The 27,905-nt window shown below is 33.5% G+C and overlaps 16 protein-coding genes and 4 pseudogenes across 20 annotated transcripts, besides 5 other annotated features; 9 read left to right on the top strand and 11 right to left on the bottom strand.

The window, feature by feature from the left end:
• TVAGG3_0055850 (uncharacterized protein) lies at nucleotides 1–285 on the top strand (the record flags this gene model as incomplete). Its single annotated transcript, XM_051221192.1, has 1 exon — nucleotides 1–285. One exon carries the CDS (start codon nucleotides 1–3, stop codon nucleotides 283–285), a length of 285 nt encoding a protein of 94 aa, XP_051106178.1.
• Nucleotides 1–10,556: part of a mobile genetic element that runs on past the window's edge.
• On the top strand, nucleotides 923–1,490 carry TVAGG3_0055840 (cytochrome B-C1 complex subunit 6, mitochondrial family; the record flags this gene model as incomplete). Its single annotated transcript, XM_051221191.1, has 1 exon — nucleotides 923–1,490. A coding segment is annotated over one exon (568 nt), but the record flags the coding sequence as incomplete, so codon positions are not given.
• On the bottom strand, nucleotides 1,665–1,927 carry TVAGG3_0055830 (annotated as a pseudogene). Its single transcript has one exon. A coding segment is annotated over exon 1 (263 nt).
• Nucleotides 2,073–3,092, bottom strand: TVAGG3_0055820 (annotated as a pseudogene). The gene has a single exon. A coding segment is annotated over exon 1 (1,020 nt).
• Nucleotides 3,609–4,208, bottom strand: TVAGG3_0055810 (uncharacterized protein; the record flags this gene model as incomplete). Its single annotated transcript, XM_051221190.1, has 1 exon — nucleotides 3,609–4,208. A coding segment is annotated over one exon (600 nt), but the record flags the coding sequence as incomplete, so codon positions are not given.
• Nucleotides 4,856–5,011, bottom strand: TVAGG3_0055800 (uncharacterized protein; the record flags this gene model as incomplete). Its single annotated transcript, XM_051221189.1, has 1 exon — nucleotides 4,856–5,011. One exon carries the CDS (start codon nucleotides 5,009–5,011, stop codon nucleotides 4,856–4,858), a length of 156 nt encoding a protein of 51 aa, XP_051106175.1.
• On the bottom strand, nucleotides 6,630–7,818 carry TVAGG3_0055790 (phage tail repeat-like family; the record flags this gene model as incomplete). Its single annotated transcript, XM_051221188.1, has 1 exon — nucleotides 6,630–7,818. A coding segment is annotated over one exon (1,189 nt), but the record flags the coding sequence as incomplete, so codon positions are not given.
• Nucleotides 7,837–8,685, top strand: TVAGG3_0055780 (uncharacterized protein; the record flags this gene model as incomplete). Its single annotated transcript, XM_051221187.1, has 1 exon — nucleotides 7,837–8,685. One exon carries the CDS (start codon nucleotides 7,837–7,839, stop codon nucleotides 8,683–8,685), a length of 849 nt encoding a protein of 282 aa, XP_051106173.1.
• Nucleotides 8,690–8,932, bottom strand: TVAGG3_0055770 (serine threonine-protein phosphatase family; the record flags this gene model as incomplete). The annotated part of the gene is made up of 1 exon (XM_051221186.1): nucleotides 8,690–8,932. The coding sequence occupies one exon, from the start codon at nucleotides 8,930–8,932 to the stop codon at nucleotides 8,690–8,692; it is 243 nt and encodes an 80-aa protein (XP_051106172.1).
• TVAGG3_0055760 (uncharacterized protein) lies at nucleotides 8,951–9,313 on the bottom strand (the record flags this gene model as incomplete). Its single annotated transcript, XM_051221185.1, has 1 exon — nucleotides 8,951–9,313. One exon carries the CDS (start codon nucleotides 9,311–9,313, stop codon nucleotides 8,951–8,953), a length of 363 nt encoding a protein of 120 aa, XP_051106171.1.
• On the bottom strand, nucleotides 9,453–10,076 carry TVAGG3_0055750 (phage tail repeat-like family; the record flags this gene model as incomplete). Its single annotated transcript, XM_051221184.1, has 1 exon — nucleotides 9,453–10,076. One exon carries the CDS (start codon nucleotides 10,074–10,076, stop codon nucleotides 9,453–9,455), a length of 624 nt encoding a protein of 207 aa, XP_051106170.1.
• Nucleotides 10,461–10,556: a terminal%2Cinverted (terminal inverted repeat of Maverick-3 transposon ID:TVAGG3_0055740).
• Nucleotides 10,557–11,777: 1,221 nt separating this feature from the next.
• Nucleotides 11,778–11,985: a mobile genetic element.
• Nucleotides 11,986–12,966: 981 nt separating this feature from the next.
• On the top strand, nucleotides 12,967–13,977 carry TVAGG3_0055720 (regulation of response to stimulus; the record flags this gene model as incomplete). The annotated part of the gene is made up of 1 exon (XM_001312389.1): nucleotides 12,967–13,977. One exon carries the CDS (start codon nucleotides 12,967–12,969, stop codon nucleotides 13,975–13,977), a length of 1,011 nt encoding a protein of 336 aa, XP_001312390.1.
• A 129-nt stretch (nucleotides 13,978–14,106) lies between these two features.
• On the bottom strand, nucleotides 14,107–14,982 carry TVAGG3_0055710 (glycine-rich protein family; the record flags this gene model as incomplete). The annotated part of the gene is made up of 1 exon (XM_001312388.1): nucleotides 14,107–14,982. One exon carries the CDS (start codon nucleotides 14,980–14,982, stop codon nucleotides 14,107–14,109), a length of 876 nt encoding a protein of 291 aa, XP_001312389.1.
• Nucleotides 14,983–15,761: 779 nt separating this feature from the next.
• On the top strand, nucleotides 15,762–17,554 carry TVAGG3_0055700 (annotated as a pseudogene). Its single transcript has one exon. A coding segment is annotated over exon 1 (1,793 nt).
• Nucleotides 15,762–17,554: a mobile genetic element.
• Nucleotides 17,555–18,159: 605 nt separating this feature from the next.
• Nucleotides 18,160–18,957, bottom strand: TVAGG3_0055680 (uncharacterized protein; the record flags this gene model as incomplete). The annotated part of the gene is made up of 1 exon (XM_051221183.1): nucleotides 18,160–18,957. The coding sequence occupies one exon, from the start codon at nucleotides 18,955–18,957 to the stop codon at nucleotides 18,160–18,162; it is 798 nt and encodes a 265-aa protein (XP_051106169.1).
• A 139-nt stretch (nucleotides 18,958–19,096) lies between these two features.
• Nucleotides 19,097–20,387, bottom strand: TVAGG3_0055670 (uncharacterized protein; the record flags this gene model as incomplete). The annotated part of the gene is made up of 1 exon (XM_001312387.2): nucleotides 19,191–20,387. One exon carries the CDS (start codon nucleotides 20,385–20,387, stop codon nucleotides 19,191–19,193), a length of 1,197 nt encoding a protein of 398 aa, XP_001312388.2.
• A 24-nt stretch (nucleotides 20,388–20,411) lies between these two features.
• Nucleotides 20,412–21,580, top strand: TVAGG3_0055660 (annotated as a pseudogene). Its single transcript has one exon. A coding segment is annotated over exon 1 (1,169 nt).
• A 447-nt stretch (nucleotides 21,581–22,027) lies between these two features.
• Nucleotides 22,028–22,246, top strand: TVAGG3_0055650 (uncharacterized protein; the record flags this gene model as incomplete). The annotated part of the gene is made up of 1 exon (XM_001312386.1): nucleotides 22,028–22,246. The coding sequence occupies one exon, from the start codon at nucleotides 22,028–22,030 to the stop codon at nucleotides 22,244–22,246; it is 219 nt and encodes a 72-aa protein (XP_001312387.1).
• A 780-nt stretch (nucleotides 22,247–23,026) lies between these two features.
• Nucleotides 23,027–24,757, top strand: TVAGG3_0055640 (uncharacterized protein; the record flags this gene model as incomplete). Its single annotated transcript, XM_051221182.1, has 1 exon — nucleotides 23,027–24,757. One exon carries the CDS (start codon nucleotides 23,027–23,029, stop codon nucleotides 24,755–24,757), a length of 1,731 nt encoding a protein of 576 aa, XP_051106168.1.
• Nucleotides 23,027–24,757: a mobile genetic element.
• A 626-nt stretch (nucleotides 24,758–25,383) lies between these two features.
• TVAGG3_0055620 (uncharacterized protein) lies at nucleotides 25,384–27,726 on the top strand (the record flags this gene model as incomplete). The annotated part of the gene is made up of 1 exon (XM_001312385.1): nucleotides 25,384–27,726. One exon carries the CDS (start codon nucleotides 25,384–25,386, stop codon nucleotides 27,724–27,726), a length of 2,343 nt encoding a protein of 780 aa, XP_001312386.1.
• Between the last annotated feature and the right edge of the window lie 179 nt (nucleotides 27,727–27,905).

The raw sequence follows: 27,905 nt of genomic DNA, 5'->3' as shown, positions 1-27,905 counted from the left end.
ATGTTTTTACTCACACTCGTACTCAACAGGTATGTGTACACATATGTCAACTGTGAACCTTGTATTGACCGGTCTTCCTGCAAATGCAAGTTCGGTCAATACACAATTTATGGTGGCAAGAAAGACAGTGGGGAATGTTATTCTGACATCTGTTGTTGCGCTCGAGAGAGAATTGAAATTCCAGACCCAACTCCAACACCAACACTCAAGTTGCCAAAGACTCATGTGAAGAAGAAGCCTTCTGGTAAGTTTCTTATAGCCATATACATGGCACGCTTTGAGTAAAAACATTTTTTTCATTTTTTGAATGAAGCAAGTTAAATTCGTCCCACACCAATCTCAATGGACCGATGAAGAGTTTCAAGCTATGGTTGAAGACGTTGAGAACGACATAGACGGCGAACTTGAAGGAGCTCAAACCACAATTGCAACCAAAATTGCACAAGTCAAAGAAGATAGCTCCACTTAAAGCTACCAAAGCTACTCTTGACCTCATGGATAGTTACCGTTTAGATGTCAAGAGTGGAATAAGACAATTAAAATTAAAACTTCTAAACTACGAAGCTATACTCCAAAAGTTAGCAGAAATGAGAAGACTTTACCAGAGCTACTTACATGTAAGGGACTTACCTTCAAGCAGTCCGACCAAAGATGAATTTTCTGACATTGTCCCAATTTTGTCCGAAAGTCAGCTCAGATGTTTTGAACTGCTCCCAACATATCCAGAATATGAACGTTTGCCTGAACTCTTCCGCAATCTCAAAAAACGTTTTTTGGTTCTCATGTTCGAAACTTTTATCGGAAGAGACAACAAACGTTCAGAAGAAGAACAAGATATTATTTTAAACTTGTTGTATGACTTAACCGTCATAACAAGCTTTTTGAAGTAAAACCGTCATTCTCAAACCACTTCATTTTTTCGATGTCCGAACAAGCACCGAAGCCGAACACAATGGCAGATGTCCTTTCAATGTTGCCAGACAAGCGCCCAGTTCAAATTCAAATTTTGAATTTGAAAGCTCATCTGACAAACACCGTTAAGACTCTCCAAAGTAGTCTTATGGAAGAGATGACCAAGCTCAAAGCCGATGTCCTCATGAACCAAGCTTCCAATGAGAAATGCCTGAATGATTTGACGGAAACCTTGCGCATTTACGCGAGAGAGAACCGAGACCTTGCCAGACTCATCTACCGTTTCTTCGAAGAGATAGACGCCATCTGGAAGGTACTCGGAAAGGACAGAACCTCCAACACCGTAATTCGTGAACACAGAATTGAAGAAGGAATTGTCGAGGAAGAAGAGGAAGAAGAGGAAGAAGATGAAGAAGAGAAACACGAAGAAGAGGAAGTTTGGGCAACCCTTGTTGCCGATGACGCTTACGAAATTTCCCAACCCTACCCATACCAAATCCGCAACAAGGAGACAGGCAAGGTTCTTACCCCAGTCCTCAACAACTTGGGACACTTGAACCTTAACCTTCGGAATCGCGGTTCAATCTCCATGGGCAAGCTTGTCGCAATTCAATGGGTTCCAAATCCAGACAAGAAGACGAGGTCAGACACATTGACGGTGACAAGCTCAACAACCGTAAGGAGAACCTCGAGTGGTTCTAAGAGTAAAAAAATTTTATTTTAGGGGGAAACCCCGAAGTAAATTTAGGTGTTTAGTTCATTAAGTGGGTTAAATTAAGGGTAATTTGGACAAGTAGTTCCTGACCCTGAATTGGACTCTTTCGTCATCCCAGTTGCCTAGGAGGTCGTCCCAGAGGAGTTGGTAGAATTGCCAATCCAAGGACGATTTGTCCTCCCAGGCATTGAGGATGTACTGCTCGTAGAGTTTCATGACCTCTGCCTTGCACCAGACACCCTCTCCCTTGGAACGTAAGGCTTCTTCGAAGTGCTCGAATGCGATTGGCTGCGGGACCATCTGAAATGACACTTTTTGTCCGTTTGGTCAATGTTCGTGTCTCGTGTCATAGTCGACGAAAATACAAACAAACAGGTTATATATGAGTTTGAGACCAAGAATGGTGTAACTCGACCTGTCCGATTCAAATTCGAATAAAAATTTTTTACTTCATGCAATGTTTTATTTCTGTGCCGTCTTCAAGTATGCCCCAGTACTTACGCTTGGAGAGGACATGAACTTCGGTGAAAATTTTGTCCAATTTGAATTGACCCATCTTTTCACCGACCATGCCCATTTCAATGAGTTTGTTGTACCTTCTTCGTTCGTCATGAGTGCGTCAATGTTCTCATAGTAAACCACAACTTTCGATTTGACTTCGGAGAAGAATTTGTTGTAGTTGTCAAGGACTGCTTTGCGAACTGAGGGTAAGACCAATGTTCGACAATAGGTTTTAATGTGGTTACTAAGCCACTTTGACCTTGAGTGAATTCGTACTTCAAAACAAAAGGAGAAACCTTTCAACAAAGTTGTCGACCTTCTCATAATGTTTACTCTTCATCTCTTGAGGTTTCTTAATGGAATATCCCCATGTCGAATTCATAAGCAATTTGAGTGTCATTGCAAGTTTGGGGTTTGAAGCTTTCCTAATATCATACAGTTGTTGTATGACTTTTCCAACTGTATAGTTCCTTCCTGGGAACTCACCATCTTCGTTTGGAATTCCAGTTGGAATATATTGGACGAACCTCATGTACGCAGCGTTAAGGTCGACATAGTATATCTTTTCATCTGAGTCGAACTTGTCGCAACCAATTGGTCCAGTTTGTGGAAATTCAAGTGAGTCTCTTATCTTCTGAGAAACTTCTCCTGTTATCTCATAAACATCGTCGAAGCAACCTGTTTCATATAAAACCTTCTGACCTAACTCAGATGCTCTCCAATACAATTTGACGTCAATTGGATGTCTCAATGGAAGTTTGTTTATAGCATCTTGAAGTTCTTGCAACCTCATTGGAAGTTCTTCTGGTTCAGGTTGGTATCCGAACAATCCAACTCCTTGTGGAATTGTGTACTTCTTTTGTACTAGAACTTTGTCTGGAACAACTTTTGGTCTTGCTAACAGTGAAAAGTTTGTTTCGTCTTTTGGTACAAAAGTTTCTGTCAGCTTGTCATCTGGAATTGGTTCCAACAAACCTTTCTCGAAAAGAATGTTTACAGCTCTGACAATGTTGCACTTGCCTTTTCCGAACAATGGGTTTGTAAGACTTTCGTTCAACATGAAGTGGTTGTGGACAATTGCAATCTTCAACCATGGTAAGTCTTTGTCAACAACATAGTCGTCATGTGAAGAACCTTTAGCTGTAGGTATGTTGACTCGGATATTGACATTTGCCAACGGTGCAATTTTTGCCAATTGACCTCTGAGAATGTACCTTGTCTTCACACATGACTCAAGATACTTCATTTTCTCATCTGTAACAAGACCAGAGTTCCTGAGACATGTAAGAATGCAAGGTTCATTGACAATTGTTTCAATTGAATTGTAAATTCCATACCTTGTCAAGTCAATGTCAGACTTATTTATGAACGGGAAGTATCCAGCATGTTGTCTGACTGCTTGAGGGTTAGGTTGGTACCATTCAAATTTTACACTTGCAATTCCTTCAATTGCATTCAAAATGTCTGAGTCGGAGTCAACCATTTGTTCTCTCTTTGTAGTCTTGAAAGCGTCAAGAAGCATTGCAGCTGTTGTGACATTGCCATGTGCATAGTAAATGTGACCGTCCAAATCTGTTACGGTTAGTCTGAGATTGTATCCTTTCTTATTTCCGTCTTGTATGGCAGCAAGTACACCCATGAAGCCTTCTTTGTTCTTTCCTTCGTCAAAGTTTACTGTAAAGGTTCGACCAGATGTAATTTGACTTCTAACTTCACGATACTTTTCATATGCATATCTTGTTCTTTCCATGGGAGCATGTGCGTCTTCACCTTTTCCTTTTTTCCTTCTCAAAGGATGCAATTGTTCGTCATGTTTCCAGTAGAATCTGGCAAAGCCGTCGTGTCCTTCAACTTGAGGTTCACTAACATCGAAAGGCATGTCCATAAGACGTTCTTCTTCTAACCTCTCTAGTCTGTTTGGATAATTTGCGCGTGCTGTTTCTAAGTCCATTTCGTAGCGAAGACCAGACAATTTGTCATAGACTTTTATGGGTCTTCCCTTCCTATATTTAAAATTCTTCGAAACTTTCCAACCATATCTTTCTAACTCTGCTTTTATTCTAGCAGATTTTCTATCCATTCTATATGGGGGCATTTTTATAAAAATAAAAAAATATTTTTTTCTTTACTTTACATAACCGCCTGCTGCCATAAGTCTTTGACGCCAACCCATACCAGCTAATGAAGGTTGACTTGGTTTAGTTTGGAAACTAACTTTGGTTTTGGTTTATCTTCAGTTTTTGGCTTCCTTCTTCTATCGGTTTTTCGTCACTTTTCGGTTCCTCTGACTTTACCTCACTTGCAGGTATGGTTGTGTCGTCAACATCTTCATAAATATCATATGCCATTTGTTTTTGTTTTCCTTTCAACTTTTTGTGTTTGTTGTAAAGTTTAGAATATTTCGACTCTAAGTCAATGAGATGTTCTATAATGAACTGTTGGTCAGTGAAGTAAACTTTTCCATCTGTTGTCTCGAAAGCTCCTTCAGACTTCAATATTTTATTTGTGAGAGTCTGTTTCTTTTTTGAGATACTAGCCGTTCCATTTCTATGAAAAGTGACTTTGTAGTTAGGGTTTGTATTTCCAGACCTGGCACTTTCTATTATTGAATTTTTCTCTTCATCTGTAAGTTCTTTGACAGGTTTTGACAATGGTTCTGAACTTTTTGTTTGTGGTGTCAAATCTACCGTTTCAACTTCTTCGGTCATTTCATCTCAGTAAAAAATTTTAGTTTGGTTTGTTTTCAACTGGTTGTTTAGGTTTTTTAAGTCGGTCTAAAACTTCTTGAGGTATAGGAAGAACTTGACAAACACGTGGTTGTGTAACTGCTGGAAGCCGACAAATCCATCTTGAGCCCATTTGTCTCAATGCTGTATTGTTCATTTCATCTCAGTAAAAAATTTTACATTCCCCACGTTTGAGGCGGTTGCGGTTGGTTATTGTTTACCCATTGTTGTGCATGGTTATATCCTCTGTTAAAGAATCTTTCACCTTGGTCCATGTAGTGCCTGCTTGGTTATAGTAGTCATTTGCTTTGTTATAGTAGTTTCCTGCTTCTCTTCCTACATTGTCCATCCATCCTTGAACTTTTCCTCTTGTTTCAGGATTTGGAATAAGATTTGCTGCATCTCGTGCTACATCCCAACCTTTCTGTACAGTTTGTATAATAGGTTGTGCTTTCTCTTTAAGTATACCTAATGTACTCAAAATCTTCCTTCCAATTCCAAATGCACCTCTGGCTATTGTTCCCACTGCGGGCAAAAATCTGGATGCAACTCCTGCTAATGCGCCAAATAAACCCATTTCTTATGGGTTAAAAAATGACGAATCCAAACAAGGACCCCTATGTTTCTAAGGCAACAAAGAAAGCACTCATGATAAAAATCTTTAGTTCAACACCAAATGCTTGGTTTATGGATATCTTGGAAAACATTCCGAGGTATAGAGAAGATGGACCACCATACTGGCTAATATTTGTTGGTCAAAACACAAGATACTGTGAAGCCATACCATTACAGTCCAAAAATATTTTAGATGTGAAAACTGCTTTGACAATATTCGTTGACAAATACCATCCAACAAAACTGACATCTGACTGTGAACGTTCTTTCAAATCAGACGATATTAAAAACTATCTGCGTTCAAAAAATGTAAACCAATATTTCATTGTCGACCAAAACCATTCTGCTCTTGGTGTCATTGACAGTTGTATAAAAATCTTAAGAGACTTAAACAACCACAAGGTGGTGAGGTAGATGAAATGTCATATGACGACAAGTATAGACACTTCTCCATGGCAAAGATGAGACAAGTTTTAAATATTTACAATAGCCGTAAACAAAAAGGTTTGGGAAACCATCCCCTGAAGAAATGAAAAACAACCCTGACTTAGAGAAAGACTATATATTTAATAGTTTAGTCAAAAGAGACAAACAAGAAAGAATGCCAGGCTTCAAACTTAAGAAAGGTGACAAAGTAAAAATAGAAATACCTAAACGCGACCCATATGAAAATACTATTGACTATGACAACAATGGGAACTCGACAGGTACTCGCATTCGTGTTCGTAAAAATAGAAGAAAGTATACAGAGAATATTATGAAGTTTTAGGCAAACATGGCAAAATGTACAGACTGCAAGCAAGCAGAAGATAAAACTACTATTGTCAGACCTCGTTTCAAACTTGTCAAAGTTCAAGGTGGTATTACTTTCAAAGACAGTTCCTAACAAATATAAGACAACTCCTGACGAATATGCTAAAGAAGTTGAAAATGACGACTAAGCAATTCTATACCCATGCGTAAACTGTCATGTAAGGTGGCATGTAGTCTTTACTTTGTCCCGTTGTTTGCGTATATACCCTGAAACCGATGTGTATGGCTTCCTCCTACCTCAGTGTTACTCCAGTAACAATTTATAGCAAACTTAACGTCCTCTTTAACATCATATCCTTTACCTTTTGTCATTCCTGACCAATCCCAAAATCTATGACTATGCAAACCTGCTTCAGATGTACTTAAATTTATGTAGTGACTGTGCGCAGGTAAATTTGCACCTGAAATCGTTTTACTTCCACCTGTTTCCTTTGAAGAGTTTGCACAATACAAAAACCTGTCGACTATTTGAGTCCAAGTTCCGAGACCAAGTACTACTTCTGGTCTGGTAGAGTTCATTGACGTGTAAATAGAACCTATAGGATATAATGTTTGAAGTATTTCTGTCTTTAATGTTTGAAGCTCTGTTTTGTCTGCTTTCTTGTCATATAAATCTTGAGCAGTGAATTTAATATTATGTTCATCCTTCATGACATAAACATCTTTACATCTAATGTTTCTCATCGTCGTTATGTCGTCATCCGATGTTAAACCTTGTGGAAAGTTAGGAGGTTTACAATATATTGCATCCCCACCAGTTTCTTCAACCGTTCCTTCAATACTTTCTATAGCAACAGTTGTAAAACTTGTATGTGTATGGTTCTTGTCTGCTTTCTTCTCTACCTCATCGTTAACATAAGTTTTATCTGCTTTAAGGTCTAAACATCCTGAAACCCATCCTGTATCGGCTTTAGTTTTTAAAATCTTCGATGTCCGTTCATGGTACCAGTCAACCCTTTCTTTCATTTCGTTATCTTTTTCATCCACATATTCCTTATCCGCTTTCTTCTCTAACTTACTAGCCACATATTCCTTATCTGCTTTCTTTTCAAGGCTAACGTTTAAGTCTGTTATTTCAGATATAGAATGTGTATGAGTCTTTTTAGAATATTCGTTTTCAGCTCTTGTCACTTCACTTGACATTTTATTGTCAACATATGTTTTGTCTGCTAGTTCAGGATGAGTATGTTCTTTTGTTGCATAAGCATTGTTAGCTCTTTCTTCTTCTTTTGCTATTGCATCGTCTACATATTCTTTGTCAGCTTTGTTGTCAACATCTGTTTTCAAAAGAAGTTCATTTATAGGTTTCTCGTTTAAAGTTCCTTTTGTTGGATTTATACAGACAGTATGGTTCTTATTGTCTTGAAACAGAAACTCATCTGTCATTGGGTTTAATGTCAGTTTTAAGTTTCCTTCTTTCAATGACTCAGATATCTTAGAATAGTTTGAAAAGTTTGTTGTGTTCTTATTTAGAGCTTGCATAATGAGTTGTCGGTTGTGTTGTATTTCTCTCATAGACGCTGTTTCATTTGACATTTTTATTCTAGATAAAATATGCTTCCAATAGAAAAAGAAAATTCAAGAGTTGCTACAACTAAACCATTAGATGAACTTTTTACTAATGTCGGTCAAAAGTTTGAGACAGAGACCGTAAAGCATGAAGGCTATCGTTTTGACTACCCATTAAGATGGCTAAGAGACCCATCTGTCACAAAAGCTATTGGCTTTCGTAGAATGAAGTTTGTGTCTGTAGAAGATAAAAGTTTTCCATTTATTGTAAGGTTTCATATAGATTATATATCTGAAGGGAAACGAAAAATGTGGGAAGAAATTGAGCTAATACAAGTTGACCTTTCATCTTCTCTACAGACTGCGTTAAAAAATATAGAAGATAAAATAAATTCATGTTATGCAAAATATGCTGATGAATATGCAAATACCGAGAGCACACTTTATGTGAGAATTGTATATGACAAACAAAATTCACAAGTGTCATTTCAAATCTACGAAGACAATCCAAAGAAAGACGAACAAATATATACAGAATTCACTGCAATGTCATGGTATTATTTGCAAAGAATGTTAAATCAGAAAGTCGAACTTCCTTTAGCAAATATTTACAGTCGATATGCAAGAGATGAACCATATTTATTTAAAGATGTTTTCGACCCAGCTGCTATTATTGTTCATGCTTCATTTTCTGGCGCCCAAAACTCTTTCTTATGCTTGGCAAATGACTTTTACGAAAAACCTACAAAGTTATACGAACCACCAAGTGGAAGTATTTCAGACTTTCAAGTATGGTTTACTACAGATGGAAGAAAAAGAATAATTCCATTATACCATGCGTTTTACTTAGAACTTAGTTTCATATACAACTACTATCGAACGATAAAAATATAATTTTTTAATACGGTTGAGGTGTTGGATTTGGTTGCCAACTAGACTGTGGTGCAGGTTCAGGCTGTTGTATAACAGGAGCTTGTTCTTCTGGTTCAGGGTCTTTAGGTATAATACCAACAAACTGACCTACCCTTTTACCAATATTTTTGACTCCGTTCCAAATTCCTCTTCCTACGGTTTTTATTCCATTCCATATACCTCTTCCAACATTTCGAAAGAAGTTTCCAATACTACTGAAGAAACCCATTTTACTATATGTAAAAATCTAATGTCCGCCTAGTCTCTTACGTTTCCTGTTGAGTTCCATAGCATTCTTTAACTGGAGCTCATACATTCTGTTTCTCCTCTGGTAGAAAACATACTCTGGGTCAACTCCTGTGTTCGCGTCATCTGCATAAAGTTGTTTATATCCCACTTCAGGGTTTGTATAAAACTCTTTCCATCTCATATTTGCATACCATGGTGGCAAACCTAACGCAGCGTCATTTGACATGGCAGTTTGCATTTGTACATCTGTTGGCACTTGACCATAGTTTGCCATTGCAGTTTGTATTCTAACTTCATTTGGAATATTCTCTGGGTTTGGTTGTCCAGGTTGCTGTGCATTCGCTAAGTTCTGTGCGTCCATTTAATATTAGATAAAAATATCTCTTACGAGTACATATACTGAACATTTGCAGGCATTGGTTCATCTTCATATTCTCTATATCTTTCTGCCACGTCAAATAAGTAAATGACACAATGGAAAAAACCTAAAACAAGTAGTCCTATTTCAAACCACATTTACTTACTAGTAAAATTTCTTTGTTATGACACTTTCTCCAGTTTATAGGACCTCTCTCATATTCTATCTTATCGTATCTAAACTCATAGTCATGTATGTCCTCTAACCATCTCATAACGGTTTCCAAACCACTTTTATCGGATGTAAAGTAAAAGCATGGATGGTTATGTAAAACGTCTAAAGTTTCTAAAGAGTCTCTCAAAGTCCAGTCTACTTGGTATTGAAAATCCCATGTGTTATAGAACGGTGGGTCCACTATAAAGAAAACATTTTCCTTGTCTTTATATTTTTCATACAACTCTGTCCAATGACATCTCACAAACTCTATACCCTCAATATATTTTTCTATGTCCTCTTTGAAAACATTTGTATAGTTAAGATATAAAACTTTTGACATAAGTGTTTCAATGTCATGAACTCTTATAGCACCACTATATAATAGTCTAGCAGATATACTATCCCAGTCTATATATTCTGCTTTTTTCAAAACCTCTCTCACAATATTTTTGTTATCTAATGGTATACGTTCCATCTTACCTATAGGTATCTTTTCTTTTAACTCTTTCAATATATTGTTTGTGTCTGGAATATGTTTGAGACGGTCCATATAGTTGTCGAAGTCATTGCATATAATCTTTGAGTCTGGGAATATTGTATGACATAAATGGGATATATAGAAACTTCCACCGAACAAATCTACAAATGTTAGACCATTCGGTAGTTTCTTAAGTTCTCTCAATATAATATCTTTACATTTACTCTTATTTCCAAAGAACGGTAACGGAGGTTTTGTAAAATTCATTTATATATAATAATAAAAATGTTTTTACCCGAAAAGTGACAGAAAAGTGACAAAGCATGAAAACATATATAATTTGTGAAAAGCGACACATTATATAATGTTTTCGACCCAGAAGAAGGCTTCTTCCCAGAAGCAATGGAGGAAGAAGAAGAGTCCTCTGAATTCACACCAGAAGACTAACAATTTTCCGAATAAAAACTTCATTTATACTAAATATCTTTGGGGCTAGAGGGCACGAAGTGCCTGGAAGCCCCACTACCTTTTTTTTTTTTTTTTTTTTTTTTTCAATATTTAAAAATGAGAAAAAATAACTTTTCAAAGAACTTTTCATAATCTCAAAGAAAATTTTTTATTCAATAATTATATAAATTAATTAACATTCATAATGGAATTGGATTTTTTTATAAAAAATTGGTCCTACTTAACTTTTTGAGAGAATTTGGCTTTTCATTTTTTATTATGAGTAGACCAACCATTCCTTCTTGGTGGTTAATTCAAACACGCGAAAAACTTGAATCTCGCGAACTCAATTATTTAATTGCGTGTAAGCGAGTTCCATACGAGGATGAAATGAAGTGTGAATTTAGATCAATTTCGAAAAACACACTTAAAGCAGCATACACAAATGCAAATTTAACGCCCCCAAACGTTAAACCTGGTCCGGCACCAGATGATATTACTCCTGAAAATTTGCAATATGTTCTCCAAAAATTTCAGGAATATAAGTGCGGAATCCAAAAGATGTTTTGGCGTTTAAACATGGATCAAAATGTTTATTCAGCTTCCTACAATAAACTCAGAAGAATTTACAGTATTTTGGAGATCAAAGAACCAAAAGTGACAGGCCCTCTCAAAAATATTATACGCCATATGAAGCAACAAAACCCGATACCATATGGCATGTAGATGTTCATTTTTTATACGGTTCACAGAGGTTACCTGTTTATGGTATAATAGACGATAAATCTCGGTTTTTGTTGGCTTTAAAAATTTTGCCAAATAAATCTTCCGAATCTACAACAAGAGTTGCCGAAGAAACGATTGGCTTATATCAAAAGCCATTTTGTTTCTGGTCCGACAACGGGGGAGAGAATATGGGCCAATTTTATAATTGGCTCATGCGAAACAACATTCAAATCCGCCACACTCTCCCCCATATGCCGCGCCAGAACGGCAAGATTGAAAGGCTCTGGCCGTCTCTTGAAAGAAATGTCGGCCGGTCTTCAAATGCAAAACAAATTCAAGAATTTCTTGATAAATTCCGGAAAAATTACAACTCAGTACCACATAAAACCCTTCCCAAAAAAGGGTTTTCGCCCCATGACTCCAGAAGAGTGTTACAATGAGACCCACATTGGAAACAGGGTGAAACGCCATTTTGGAGAGTTATGATTGATGGACACTTCGAAATCAAAGAAATACCGAACCATTGAATACACAATTACGAATAAACGCTTAATTTTTATAAAAATCTTATTACATTTTTCCTGAATTTTTAAATTGTACAATAAAGATGGAAGGCTTTGGGGTACATATTAATATAATATACCTCAAAGCCTTCCATCTCCACTACAAATGGGAGAAACTTTGTCCGAATGTTAAACTATTCGGACAAAGTTTCTCCCATTTAAAGAAAGAATTGTTCCTTATGAGGTATATAGTTATAATGTATACCTCATAAGGAACAATTCCCTCCTTAAAACGAGAAAACTTGTTCGAAATTGTTTATCATTTCGAACAAGTTTTCTCGTTTTTAATAAGAAACTAAAGGCTATGAGGCACTGATTATATATTAGTGCCTCACAGCCTTTAGTTTCTAATAGATAGCTGGGAAACTTTCTCCAAATGATAAGTTATTCAGAGAAAGTTTCCCAGCTATCAAGAGGGATTTGTTCCTTATGAGGTATATAGTTATAATATATTTCATCTAATCAATGTTTCAATTCCAGATTCGGTGACAAGTCTTGAATCAAATGCATTTTCTGGATGCAAATATCTTGATACAGTTGTTATTGATACTGGAGTTACTGTTATTCCTCAAAGTTGCTTTCAAAATTCTAATATTACGAATATAATTTTCAAAGGAAACATAACAACAATTGAAAGCTCAGCATTTTCACAATGCTACAACTTGAAACGTGTTGAACTTCCGAAAAGTCTTTCAAAGATCTCAGGTTCATGTTTCCCAATCAATGTTCAACTTATTTTCCCAGAAGATTCTCTATTTTCTATTGATTCACAGAGGCTTTTGTACAATCGAAATAAAACAATTATATTTCAAAGATTGAGTGAACTAGAGAGCTACAACATTCCAGATTCAGTTGAAGAGATATCAGCAGAAGTTTTTATGTCATTAACAATTTTGAAAACAATAAATTTCACTTCAAATTCCAATTTGACAAAAATTGGAAATTCTGCTTTTAATAATTGTTATAATCTTATTAATTTTAGTTTTCCTGCTTCCCTTAAAACCATTGAAGGATCTGCTTTTAATAATTGTTATAATCTTATTAACATAAGTTTTCCTGCTTCCCTTAAAACCATTGAAGGATCTGCTTTTCGTATGTGTACATCTTTAAGAAAATTATATTTCCCTGAGAATATAAATTTTCTTGGTTATTACTCGTTTTTATTTTGTTCAGGTTTAGTTGAAGTTCACTTTAGAAATGTTGCTGTATTACAAGGATATGTATTTATGAGATGTAGTCAGCTAGAAACAATCACATTTGAAGGATCATATGGTGTTATACTTGGCATTCTTAATTTCAATGGCTGTGGAAAATTGAAAACAGTAAAAATGGTTAATGTTACACATATTGGAGAAAATTGTTTTTCATCATGTCCATCATTACAAACAATTGAGATTCCTGATACAATTCAATATATTAATGCGCGTGCATTTGCTGATTCAGGAATTGAAAACATAACATTTTTAGGAAATCCTCCAATTAAAAAAATTGGAGCAAACACATTTAATGGAGCAACTAAACTTCGATACATCACATTACCACATTCCATCGAAGAAATAGGAACTAATGCATTTGAGTCAACGAATTTATCAACATTCACAGTTCCACATGATACAAAATTAATCTCAGATTATGCATTCAAAAACTGTTATAATCTTGATAAATTCATCATTGGTGAAAACAGTTCATTCAAATCACTTGGTTACTTTGTTTTCGAAGGATGTACATCACTTCGTCAATTTGTTTGCAACGACAGCATGTACTTCACAGTCGACAGCAATGCTCTTTTCGATAAGAATAAGACAGTACTTGTCTGCTTCCCTCCCGCATCACCATACAAGTTCTTCTACATCCCATCTTCAATCAGAAATATTTCAGCAGGTGCATTCCTCGGATGCAAGAATCTTGTCAACATCCTTATCCCAGATAACTCAGTTGAAACCATCTACCACTATGCATTTGCAGATTGTACATCTCTCACTCACATCAACATCCCTATTTGTGTTAAAACTATCCAGACACATGCATTCTCTAACTGCATCCATCTCACATGTGGCATTGACATAGAGAACAAAACGGAATCATTTCTTGAACATCTTTATCGAGAATGTCATCTTAATCGAGACTCTATCAAATCATGTAGCATCATCACATGCAAGAAGTCTAATCACTACCGATATTTCACATCCTTCTATGTCTTCACACTTAGTGAAGGTACTAAACTCGGTTTATTTTAATTGTTTATTTATTAAAGCATTAATTTATGTGCTCAAAAATACCATTAATTTGAGATATGATAAAATATTTCTATTTCATATCAACACAGTTTATGATAATTCTTTAATAATAATTTGATTCAGAATTAATTAAGTCTCAATAATAAAAATGAAGATAAAGAAAAATGAATGTTTCGTAAAATAGCACATGATGTGACAGGTAGGGATTGGAGCTAATTTAGTAATTCGCAGATAGCCATGACTTGGATTTCCTAAGGATTGAGTTCCATCGGGTAAATTAAAATATTTGTTTCCGGCCAATATCTTCGTGTCATGAAAGGTTGCTAAGGGATTTGTTTTACAATACGGATCTCCAGATATGTACGAGCTTCCACCGCTTCCAGAGACATCACTGTAATCTCCAGTTACTGTTGTTGTCATGCCACCTCTGTATCCGCCACCACACCCAGGGTTTCCTTCCTTTCCACAATCTCCTAATTGTCCATTTCTGCCATTTTGGCCCACTCCATTTTGAGTACCATTATCCTGAGATCCGCCGATAGAGATCAAATTTATACGGTTTGACCCGCCATTTCCGGCCACAACGCCGCCGACATAGCCTGGCATTAAAAAACACGAACTACTCGTTCCGCCACCTCCACCTCCACTTACCATGATGCGTGAGCCCAATTCTTGAGTTTCATAATATATTATAGTGGCATCTCCGCCGCCTGCACCAGAAAAGTAATTTGTAGAATACGGTAATCCTCCTTTTCCACCACCACCGCAGCCACCTAAAGGGGTGGTCATAGCTTTGACGGCTCGTTGACCTCGACTGCCTATTATCGCATAGAATCGAGTTTGTTTTGTAAGAGTAATTATACCGGAAGTATACCCACCTTTACCAAAAAAATTTTCGTTTTCTATTCCACCCGCAGCACCCCAAGCTTCAAATAAGTACCTTCCGGGTAGTAGATGTATTTGAACAGGGTCACAATTCCCTTTATATGAGTAATTTAATGTCATAGATACTTATGATTTTGATCTTTATTTGAATCTAATTTTTCTTTTTTTGTGAATATATCCAAAATAAAGGAAATTCTGTATTATTGGAGTGCGATTTTTCACCATGAATAGGGGTATCGATTTGTCCATTGAGAAATATAAGCCATTTAGTAATGATATCAAATGATGTAAAATTTTAATAGTGATAAATGAAATTTAATTTTAGAAATTTAGAACATACAAGTGAGATATCTTATTATGTAGTTCTATTTGCTTTGATTTCTGATTTCATAGAATTACATAATTTGAGTATTCATTATCGCTTGATTACTGATAATGAAGTAGTATTTTCATGTTATAATTGAAACCTCAATTAAAAAGAAGAAAAATAATATGAAATTATTTATGAGTCAATTATGAATGTGAAAATGAAGAAGAATGAGTATTTGGTAGAATATAATATATTTTGACATGATGGCTTAGGAATTAAATGAGTAATTCGAAGATGTCCATGATGTGGATTTCCTAATGACTTTGTTCCATTGGGTAAATCAAAATATTCGTTTCCTGCTAATATTTTAGTATTGAAGAACGAAGCCATTGAATTCGGTTCACATTGTGGATCACCTGAAACGTAGGAGCTTCCACCGCTTCCAGAGACAATTGAACAAGAAGAAAAATTTCTAAAACTACTCGAAGACGAATATTCAAATGTAAATGTGATTGGATTTAATTCAAGCAAGTTCGATTTGAATTTAATCTTAAGAGAGTTTAATACTGCACGATGGAAGCTTTTGTCAATGCTTGGCTCTTCTTCGCAGTATAAACAAATCACAGTTCATAAGAAAGAATACCCAAATTTGAGATTCATTGATATCAGAAACTTTGTTGCAGGTGGTACATTAGATCAATTTACTCAAGATTTTGGTGATAATGTCAAAAGAGTTAAATCGTTCTTTCCTTATCAAGCAATCACATGGGACAACTGGAAAGAAGAATTATTCAAAACTGAACCATTCACGAAAGAAATGTTCTTCTCAAGTTTAACTCAACAAACAATTGCAGATGACGATTATCAAATTTACTTGAACGATTATAAACAATTCAAAAATCGTTTAGACTATTTCATCTATTATTGTAACAAAGATGTTGAAATCATGATCAAACCGATTAATAAAATCATTGATGAAACATTTGTTTATAAAGTTGATATGCTACATAACTTAAGTTTAAGTTCAAATGCATCAATGATAAGATATAGTTTGGCTTACAAAGATTTCAATCCAAGTGAGAAATATCCTGAAGAAGAAAAAGATTCTAATTTCATTTTGTCAAAGAAGTATTGGCAATACAAAGTTGACTGTTATAACAAACAAGACTTGAAAGCAAAAAGAGATATAAGTAATAATGTTACAATTGATGATTTAGATTATTACATAGATTTGATTTTGAAATCAAAATGTGCATTATGTGGTAAAGCATTCACATATGACAACAAACCAACATTAGATAGAATTGATAATGATTTAGGTCATACAAAAGAGAATTGTCAATTAATGTGTTGCTATTGCAATGTCGTTAAATCAAACAAAGATGAAGAAATAGTAAGATTAAGAGTTAATTTGAGAAACATTGCAATCAAATACAATTTGCCAATGACATTAGATTCAGTTGAAGCATATCACATCTTAAGAAATGGTATCACAGGTGGTTTATCTAATGTTCAACATCGTATTAATATGAAGAATGTTACACACATTAACAAATTAACTTATGACAATGGTAAAGTTTCAAATCATGACACAGATAATGTTATGACTCATTTTGTTGGTGTTGATTTCAATTCTTTATATCCATCATGTTTCTCATCTAATCCTCATCCATTTATCAAATACACTGACCATCGAATGTATATGCCAGGAAGATTAACTAATGTTTTAATTTGTGAATCAACTGCTCAGAAAGCAATAGCATTAGGAATAATTAAGAAGAAACAAGAATTGTTTGTTACAGAAGTTAAAGGACACATTGATGAGAAATACATTAATTTCTTACCAATTATTAGAAACTTAGACATTGTAACAAATGAAGAAACAATTGGTTCATTCATGTACAATTACATGAAAACAAATAATATTCCAGTTGATCAGAAACAAAGAAAATTAACTCAATTAGCATCTACTCATGGTGAATATATGTCATTTTCAAGTTATTACTTATGGTACCTCATTGACAGATTTCATTTCATAATTGATGATGTTAAATCTATTTTGACATTTGCTAAGAACACTTGCTTCCATGATTTTGCAAATGAATTTATGAGAGTCAGACAAGAAGCAGAGTTGAATGGAAACAAAGGTAAAAGTTTGTTTTGCAAGATCTCTTTGAATGGTTCTTATGGTTATGATGCAATGAATACTCAAAATTACACAAAATCAAAGATTATGGAAGAAGACAAAGCAAGAATGGCATGCATGAGTCAAAAGTTTAAGAATATCAGAGAGATTGGTGATAATGTTTATCAAGTTATGATGAAAGATAAATATTATCGTTGTGATACATGTTTGCAAGAAGCATTCTTTACATTAGATAATGCTAAATATTGGTATTTAGTTTTCATTTATGACTTCATGTATAAATGCATGGATACAAATAAGTTTCATTTCATTGAAGGAGATACTGATTCAAGTTATTGGGCAATTGCTGGTGATCCTAATTTACCAAACACTCAAGCCTTTCAAGCAATCATTATTGACAAAAACTTTTATGATAAGAACATTTACAAATTTGCTCCATATGATTTCTTCTGTTTTGATCAAAAATATAAACCAAAACTCAAAAATAAAATGGAAGAAAAACAGCATGAGAAGAAGTTATTAGGTTTCGCAATTGAGAAACAAGGAGATAATATGATTGCTTTATGTCCAAAATGTTATACTTCATTCAACGGTCATTTGAAAGAATCTGATTTCAAGAAGATTGCAATGAAAATGAAAGGAGTATCATTGAAACAGAATGAACATTTAACTCCAGAGAACTTTTACCAAATATTAAAAGATGGAGTTTCATTTGATGGCAAAAATATAACATTGCAATTAAAGAATGGAATGATGTCAAGATTGTCAATTGCAAAAACTGCATTAACTGGTGCTCACACTAAAGCAGTCTGTTGTGAGAATGGTTGTTGTATGCCATTTATTAGTAAATAGGATTTCCAGATTCATCAACTTGGTCCTCGTCGTATGCTGGTGCGATAAGATTACCACGATAATCAACTACATTTCCATTGTCATCTGTAAATTGTCTTTCTTCGACAGGATAAACTATGTTTCCATAATCATCAACAAGGTTTCTACGTTCATCTTCGTGTAAGTTAATTTGTGGTTGTTCTACATATTGTTCTTGATTTTCTTGATTGTCACCACCAAATGTTCCATAATGAAGTTCACCTTCGTTTTGTTCAATAATGTTTCCATCTTCATCAACTTTATTCCATTCCAAATTCTCTGTTATCTGATTCCATTTTATTTTGATTTCATTGTCATCAGGTAAATTCTCAATTTGATCAAGAGAACTCAATGCTACATCTGTTCCAAGAAGGAAATCTGCTGAAATAACTTGTTGAATAAAGAATGTAAATATATGTAACCAATCATCATCGATATAAAATGGATAGATTGTTTCTCCATAACGTAACTGAATAAAATACATTCCACCATTTGTGAATTGAACATTCATTTCAAATTGATCTTCTGTATAATTATCCATTAATACTTTCATCATTTTCTGCGAAGGAATTGAATAATAATGATACTCGGTTTCTGGAACTTTTTGGTTTGCAAGTAAAATAGCATAAGAACGCTGTAATGATTTTGCATAGTTGTTTAATGCAATTTCATTGAAAGTAATACCAAGGAATTCACCTTGAACATAACGTTTCTCTTGATCGATTGAACCTAATTTGTTTCTTGCTACTGCTAAATCATTTGTAAACATATTTAGAATGAAATCAACTAGATTTAAGATCGGTTCATCATTTGAAATTAATTGTTCAAAATCTGATTTCTTTCTTGATGCTTCATTGACATCAATATTATTTAATTCATTTTGTAAATATTCTACTAATTTCTGTTGTATTTCAGTTAAATGATTAGTGAGTTCATCAATTTTAGATTGATATGCATCAACATCAATATTCGCACTTTGTTGAACATTTTGTTGTAATTCATTTACTTCTCCAGTTTTTGTTGTATCCATTGTGTTAATCTATCGAAAATTGTTGCAACTGTTGAATTAATTTTTTCAAAACCATCATTTTGATTTAATTTGTCAGTTATACCAGGTCCAACTTGTGCATAATAATCTATAATTTGATTTGCAGATTGTCTTAAATCATTATAATCATTCATAACTTTTTGCAATATCTTTGTATTTGTATCAAGAAGGACTTGGATTCCTTGAATTGGATCTGTGTTACCCGTAAATTCAGAACTTTCAATATCTTTCTTAGTATCATCAATCTCAGCTGAAAGTTCATTGTAACCTGCAAAATTCGTGAATGTAAGTAAAATATCAACAAGTTGCATATTAACATTTTCAAAAAGGTCTCTTGTATTGTTTTTGAAACCTCCAATTTGATTCACAATTTCTTCTTTAGCATAACCTGCAAACGTTGTCAGATTCATTCTTTCATTTTTGACTTGTTCAAAGTTGCTGTGAGTTCTGTCAAAATCTTCTTGTGATGCACCAACTACTGTTAAAACTTTTGTAATTGTTTCAATTATTATATCCCTCGTGTTATAAATTTCTAATTCAATCTTGTTAATATATTCTTGTGAAGTATTTGTATTTGCTTCGTTTGCTTTATCAAGTGATTTCAACTTCATGGACATTTCATTAATTTTATGATTTAATTCTGTATTTTCCTCTGACAGTTTTGTAAGTTGAGATTGTAATGTATTCTTTTCAGCTTCAACTTTCTTCAAGTTTGTTACTAAAACTTCACTTTCATTACCTTTACCTAATAATGCATTCTTATATTTATCAACTTCTGCTTGTAATTCTTTAACTTTCTTAGAACTCTCATCATTAAGTTTAGATAATTTATCCATTTCTGCTTTAACATTAGGATTAGCGGATGGTTTTGATTGTTGTCGTCCATATCCACCAGTTGTGTTTTTACTTGGTGCTGGATTTCCACATGATTCATATTTTTTCAATTTTTCTCTTAAATTTACTATTTCTTTATTTGCTTTTCCTAATTGATCTAAGATTCTTTCATTCTCCTCTTTTAATTTAACAACAAACTCGCTTTTTTTGAATCCAGCTGTCAGATGTTTTACATAAATTTTATACAATTCATCTCCGCCTTCTCTTTTTATAGCTTGAAAAGCTTTTACCCATCTCTTATCTTCTTGTTGTGCCATAATTTTTTAATCTTATTTAAATTAATGTTAAAAAATGATAAAAGTGAAATTTTTCAAAAAGAAACTAGGGGGTACCCATATGAATTAGACTTTCTGAAAATGATGAAATTTTAAAATATCCATTTCAAACTGCATACAAAATCAAGTCTTATAAAGGAGCTCAACATGGAATTGAAACAATTATTCATGATTCAAAATTAACACCATTGAAAAAGAAATTTCAAAGACCAACATTTGCATTCACACCAGATACTTGGGAAATGGATCATTTGCATGGTAGACCTGTTAAAAATCATGGTAAAACATTAATGGTTGCATCGTATTTAGTTTTCATAAATGTTAATACTAAATATTTATATTTGTTTCCAGTTCAAACAAAAGAAGCATTTGAAACATTTGATGTAATAAAAAAAATTACAGAACTTGAATATGAACATTTTGGTCATAAAGTTAAAATGATTAAATGTGATGGTGATGCTGGTTTTGAAAGTGCAATGCAAATGATAATGATTGAAAAATCAAAATATGAAAATCAAATGGATTATGAACTTGTTCCTGATGAAAATTATAAACCACCAACAAAAAGAAGAGGTCGTCGTAAAAAGAATGAAGGAATGAAACAAATTCTTGTTCATAAAGAAATTCAATATCATCCTTTATATGGAGTTGGTTTTCATGCTTCATCATCAAAATTTACTTATCATAATAAAGTTGTTGATAGTGTGATGAGAACTTTAAGAAATGCTTTAGGTCCAGAGAGACAAATTTACTGGGATGGTAAACATGATAATTTAATTCAACAATTATGTTATTATTACAATAATACATGGCATAAATCAATAAATATGACACATTTAGAAATGCATACTCATAGAGATAAAGAATGGGAATTTATTAGAAGAAAAACAGAAAAGCTAAATGAAGTTAAACAAAGATTATATGAGAATGGTTATTATGGATTTCAACCTGGTGATGAAGTTTTAGTTTATTTAGATACATCAAAGACAAAACAACTATTTAAGAAGAGAAGAAGGAATTTTGATCATTTAGGTTTGTTTCAAAGATATCAAGATGGTAATGCAATTGTTCTCGTTACTTTTCGAAAAGATGATGAAATAAATGATGGAGAAGATGAAATTTTAGAAGGTGATGTTGAAGTTGAAGTTCCTCTCTATTTTGTCAAAAAAATTTAATTTTTTATTTATTTTTAAAAATATGAAACCAATTTTGAAAAAGATTGAACAGGTTCCAAAAGAAACAAATGAAGATGAAGAAGAAAAAGTTGAAATTAAAAAACCTGAAAAGAAATTACAAATCATAAAACCAATTAAAGAATGTACTAATTTTTAAAGTATTGATGAATTTAATGAGTTTTATGAACAAAACAAAGATTTATTTGATGAATTAACAACATGTAAATTAAATAAAATGTTTAAAATAGATGGATTCCGAATAACTAAAATTAAAGGTCAAGTTAGTTTGAAATCTATTCCAGAATCAAGAGTGACAAATACTATGAAAATTGAAGAAATAATTCAACGAATACAAACAATTGAAGAAAGAGTTAATATGATTATTGAAGTAATAAATTCACAATTTAATGTTTAAAATTAAATTTTTTTAATCTAATTAAATTAAATATGGCTGCGGGTTTCTTTAAGAAAATCTGGAATGGAATCAAGAAAGGTGCAACATGGGCTTGGAATACAGTTATCAAACCAGTTGCAACTGATGTAAAAGATTTCTTACCAGCAATCGGTACTGCAATAGGTGCTAAATTTGGTGGAGGACAAGGTGCTCAAATAGGTGGCACCGCTGGTGAAATTGCTAAGGGTCTGATTGGTGGTAAGAGGCGGTGATAAAAATATTTGATAAAAATATTTGAGAAATTATTTTTGTGCTGGTGAAACAGTTAGTGGAAATTCAGGTATAAAACGTTTTGTATTTTTCCATTTTTGACTATTTGCTCCAAAACCACAAGGTTTCCAATTTGCTAATTTCTCACGAAGTTTTTTAATTAATCCAGCTGCCATATTTATTTCATTTTAAAATTTTTTATTTCTTTGGTTGAGTAGAGATTGACTTGACTCCTGGAATAAATTTATTTTTCACTAGTTCTGCTTTTTCAACCCACTTTGGTATTCCACCTTTGCGACATTGAATCCATTTTTGATTGAATTTTAAATTTTTTTATTTCTTTGGTTCAATAGGTTTGACAAAGATTGGTGTACCAACTTTTACTATTTTTGGTTTTGTCCAATTTCCTTTGATACTATTATGCCATTTTGGAAAGAATTTCTTAATAAAGAATCCAGCTGCCATTTATTTCATTTTAAAATTTTTATTTCTTTAATATTGGATCAATTCTATATACATTTTGATATGATTGTTTTTGTTCAATTTTTGGTATTAAATCTCTTACTGTCTGACTTTGTAAATAACCAGACATTGATTTAGGTGGTCCAAGTCCACATAAGTCATTTGGATTGTATGTTTTTACAATTGGTTTTGAAAAGAAATTTTTAATTGTAGTACCTACTTTTTTCATTCCCTCCCAAATTTTTTTGAAGATTCCTGCTGCCATAACTTTTATATTTAATTTAAATAAAAAGTTAATTTTTTTTAATCATTATAAAAATATGTCAGGCGCTTATTTGAGAAATGATGGATACCATCCAGTTGATGGAAATGTTTTCGAATCTTTCAAGAAAATGAATGAGATCTTTTCTGCAAATGATGGACGTCGTTATTATCGTGAGTTAGAAAATACTTGCTATGATAGTGATGCTCCATATGATCATGAAAAACAAACACATATGAGATTAACAAAATCTGAACATGATATTAATTGTTTAGGTGAAGCTTATTTCAAACGTCATGTGGCAATAAAAATTCAATACACTAGTCCTACTGCAACATCTGTTGAATTTCCTGCACAAGAACTTCCAGAGATTGCAAGTGCTGACGACACAGGTACAAATACTCTGAAAGATCATGTCAAACCATATGCGGTAACAAAAGTAATGAATCTAAACAGAATATTTATCGGATATAAGTCCAGTAATAAAATTTTTAGACAGTTAGAAGTTGAGACAGATAGAGGTGATACAGGATATTTACAAATGGAAATGGTTAAAGAAGGATTTGCATATGCTACATATAAACCAAAGTCAGAAAGAAAGACAAAGAAATTTGTTCATTCATTGTATAATAATGTTCAGAAAATGGATAATTCGGTATGTGGATGCTACTTTAACCCAAATGATGGGGGTTGGGATAAAAACACACACACGCGTACAATAGAATTTGATATGATTATTCCATTAAATGATTTGTTAGCATTCCAAGCATTTGATGATTATCCAAAGAGTTTTGGTGATATTATATTGAAATATTATAACACACCTCATTCATTGGTTTATTGTCAAGTTGATCCTGCAAGAGTTAGTGATATTCTTAATGTTTGTTATGAAGAATTGCATGATAAAGATTATGCATTAGCAATGAGTACCAAATTTAACTATACACGTGAATTTGAACAAATCGGTCAGCCAACAAATCTAATTACTGCAATCACGAAAAAAAGCCCAACTGAGATTACACCCACAACCAATCCTGTTACAATCCAAGTCGTTGAGATGAGAATTACAGAAGACAAATTTATAGTTCCCGGATATGGTGTGATTGAATCAACAGCAAGAGATATTCCAACACTTTTCAACCGTCGAGATCCATTTATGATTCCAGCACAGCAAATTGATGTCAGAACATTGAATCAAGGTTGTGTTACAAGTTCTGGAATTGTTTCTGATTTCACATATGCATTGCATAATGTAACAGATATTGTTGCTGTATTCCCAATGCGACAAGCTCAGAGAACAGTATTTAGGAATCCTATGGTTAGAAACTTGCAAATCACAATCGATGGAAGAAACTTCCCTGACAATGCTATGAGTACTGTTGGAGATATATTCTTCACAAGAATGTTACAAGCTTCTGACCTTGATGGTGTTAATGAATGTACTGAAGAATATGAAGATAGTTTAACAAGAGACAGGTGTACTGCTAAGAAACAGATTTATCCATGGAAAGATCAAACATCATTCATTTGTACTATACCTGTTATGAGAGATGGTGGAAGTGTCTTCTTTGATGGTTTAGAAACAAAGAATAACCAAGTTAGCATTAGATTACAAGCTAACCCAATTCATTCAAATGCTGAAGCAGATGTATACTGCACAAAGAGTCCAGATCCACCTCAGATATGGTTCACAAGAACTACTTACTGGACTTGGAGTCCTGAAGATGGTTTGAAATACCATGCTACAGGAACCCCAGCTAAATACGCTTCACCAGCAGATAATGCTTAAAAAATTAGAAAGATAATAAAAATCAATTATTTTTATTTATTTTTGTAAAGTAATTTGTGAGTTTTGCTCAAAAAATTGATGAATTTCATGAATGTTGCTTTGGTTTCTTCATAACGGGGTATGCATTTTACTTTAGAAAATTCATGATACCTTGCTGAGAAACGGGCTGAAATCGTCGATTTTTGTGAAGAAACGGACTAAAAATTAATGTGCACGTTTTTGTTTTTAAAGGATTACAAATTTGTGCACAAAACCCGCATACTATACTACTGTAGGGAAGAATTGTATGAAATTAATTTACCCTACACAGCATCTGAAAATTGAATGTATTTTACAGATCCAAAATTTACTGAGTGATATTTGATGAAGTAAGATAAATTAAAATAAAATTTTATTTTCAAAGAACCTCAAAAATTTGTATTAATTTTGATTTCAAATAAAACTAGGGAATAGTTGTTGGTGAAACTTATATTGATAACGATCGTGTCCTGTTTGCGACCGATCGTAGTGTTGATGTTGTTCTCAAACCAATATGTGAAGAAATCTATGGTGACTCTTCTAAAGGAAATTATGCTTTCAAAGGAAGCACGAATACTCTTTTATCCATACATTTCCCACAAGGTTCGATGCTCAAAACCATCGGTGACTCAGCATTCAGTGGTTGTTCAAAACTTTCTTCAATTGACTTCACAAACTGTGAACTTCTACAAACAATCAAGTCATCTGCATTTAGAGACTGTTCTAGTCTATCTCAAGTCGTTCTTCCTCAAAATCTGACTGTAATTTCATCTTGGTTATTTTCGCGATGCAAATTTTCCACAATATCCATCCCAAACTCAATAAAGGTTATAGACTACAATTCATTTAGATATTCTAAGGAACTCCGTTCAATTATTATAAGCCCGGATTCAAAGTTAACTAGAATCAATGATCAATCTTTTGAAGAAACATCCATAGAACAGATTTACATTCCAAAGGATTTATTATATATACCTATTACGGCTCTTCCATTCTCCACGACACTAAAAGAGATAATTTGTGATCCAAATAATCAACATTATACATCGGAAGATGGTGTATTTTACAATAAAGCCAAAACAGTAATTCTTCTCTACTTAAAAAACAACCGTTCTTCATTAATTTTCCCAGATTCAGTTGAGTCGGTTTCAGGTTATGCATTTTCTGGATCACCAATTGAAAATATATCTTTCAACTCAAAATTACGAACAATCTCGTCGTTTTCATTTGAATATACACATCTAATCAATATTTCAATTCCAGATTCAGTGACAAGTCTTGGCGCAAATGCATTTTCTGGATGCAAATATCTTGAGATTGTTATTGTTGGTGCCAGAATTACTGTTATTCCTCAAAGTTGCTTTCAAAATTCTAATATTACAAATATAATTTTCAAAGGAAACATAACAACAATCGAAACATCGGCATTTTCTGAATGCTACAATTTGAAACGTGTTGAACTTCCAAAAAGTCTTTCAAAGATTTCAGGTTCATGTTTCCCAACCAATGTTGAACTTGTTTTCCCAGAAGATTCTCTACTTTCTATTGATTCACAGGGGCTTTTATACAATCAACATAAAACAATTATATTTCAAAGACTGAGTGAACTGGAGAGCTACAGCATTCCAGATTCAGTTGAAGAGATATCAGCAGGAGCCTTTGGAGATTTATCAAATTTGAAAACAATCAATTTCACTTCAAATTCCAATTTGACAAAAATTGGAAATTCTGCTTTTGCCAGATGTTACAATCTTATTAACATAAGTTTTCCTGCTTCACTTAAAACCATTGAAGGTTATGCTTTTTTTCTGTGGACATCGTTAAAAACAATAAATTTTCCAGATAGTTTAACTTTCCTTAATTATTACGCGTTTAGAGATTGTTCAGGTTTAGTTGAAGTTCACTTTAGAAGTGTTGCTATATTACAAGGATATGTATTTATGAGATGTGGACGATTAGAATCAATCACAATTGAAGGATCATGTGGTGTTATACTTGGTGCTCAAAATTTCTATGAATGTGGAAAAGTGAAAACAGTAAAAATGACTAATGTTACATATATTGGAGATGGTTGTTTTTCTTCATGTCCATCATTACAAACAATTGAGATTCCCGATACAATTCAAAATATTGGTGTTCGTGCATTTTTTAGTTCAGGAGTTGAAAACATAACATTTTTAGGAAATCCACCAATTAAGCAAATTGGAGCGAACACATTTAATGGAGCATCTAAACTTCGATACATCACATTACCTCAATCCATCGAAGAAATAGGAACTAATGCATTTGAGTCTACAAATATATCAACATTCACAGTTCCACATGATACAAAGTCAATCTCAGACTATGCATTCAAAAACTGTAAGAATCTTGATACATTCATTATTGGTGAAAACAGTTCATTCAAATCACTTGGTTACTTTGTTTTCGAAGGATGTACATCACTTCGTCAATTTGTTTGCAACGACAGCATGTACTTCACAGTCGACAGCAATGCTCTTTTCGATAAGAATAAGACAGTACTTGTCTGCTTCCCTCCCGCATCACCATACAAGTTCTTCTATATCCCATCTTCAATCAGAAATATCCCAGCAGGTGCATTCCTCGGATGCAAGAACCTTGTCAACATCCTCATCCCAGATAACTCAGTTGAAACCATCTACCGCTATGCATTTGCAGATTGTACATCTCTCACTCACATCAACATCCCTATTTGTGTCCAAACTATCCAGACACATGCATTCTCTAACTGCATCCATCTCACATGTGGCATTGACATAGAGAACACAACAGAATCATTTCTTGAACATCTTTATCGAGAATGTCATCTTAATCGTGACTCTATCAAATCATGCAGCATCATCACATGCAAGAAGTCTAATCACTACAGATATTTCACATCCTTCTATGTCTTCGCACTTAGTGAAGGTACTAAACTCGGCTTATTTTAATTGTTTATTAAATAAAGCATTAATTTATGTGCACAAAAATATCATCAATTCGAGATATGATCTGCAATATTTCTATTTCATATCATTTTTTAATAATACTTTATTGATGATTTGATTCAAAATTAATTAAATTTTAATAATAAAAATGAAGATAAAGAAAAATGATTGTTTGATAAAAT

This window comes from Trichomonas vaginalis, chromosome IV, assembly GCF_026262505.1.
Source record: "Trichomonas vaginalis G3 chromosome IV, whole genome shotgun sequence".
Classification (NCBI taxonomy): domain Eukaryota; phylum Parabasalia; order Trichomonadida; family Trichomonadidae; genus Trichomonas; species Trichomonas vaginalis.
Note: the sequence above shows the minus strand (reverse complement) of the source record. Positions and strands in the feature narration are given on the sequence as shown.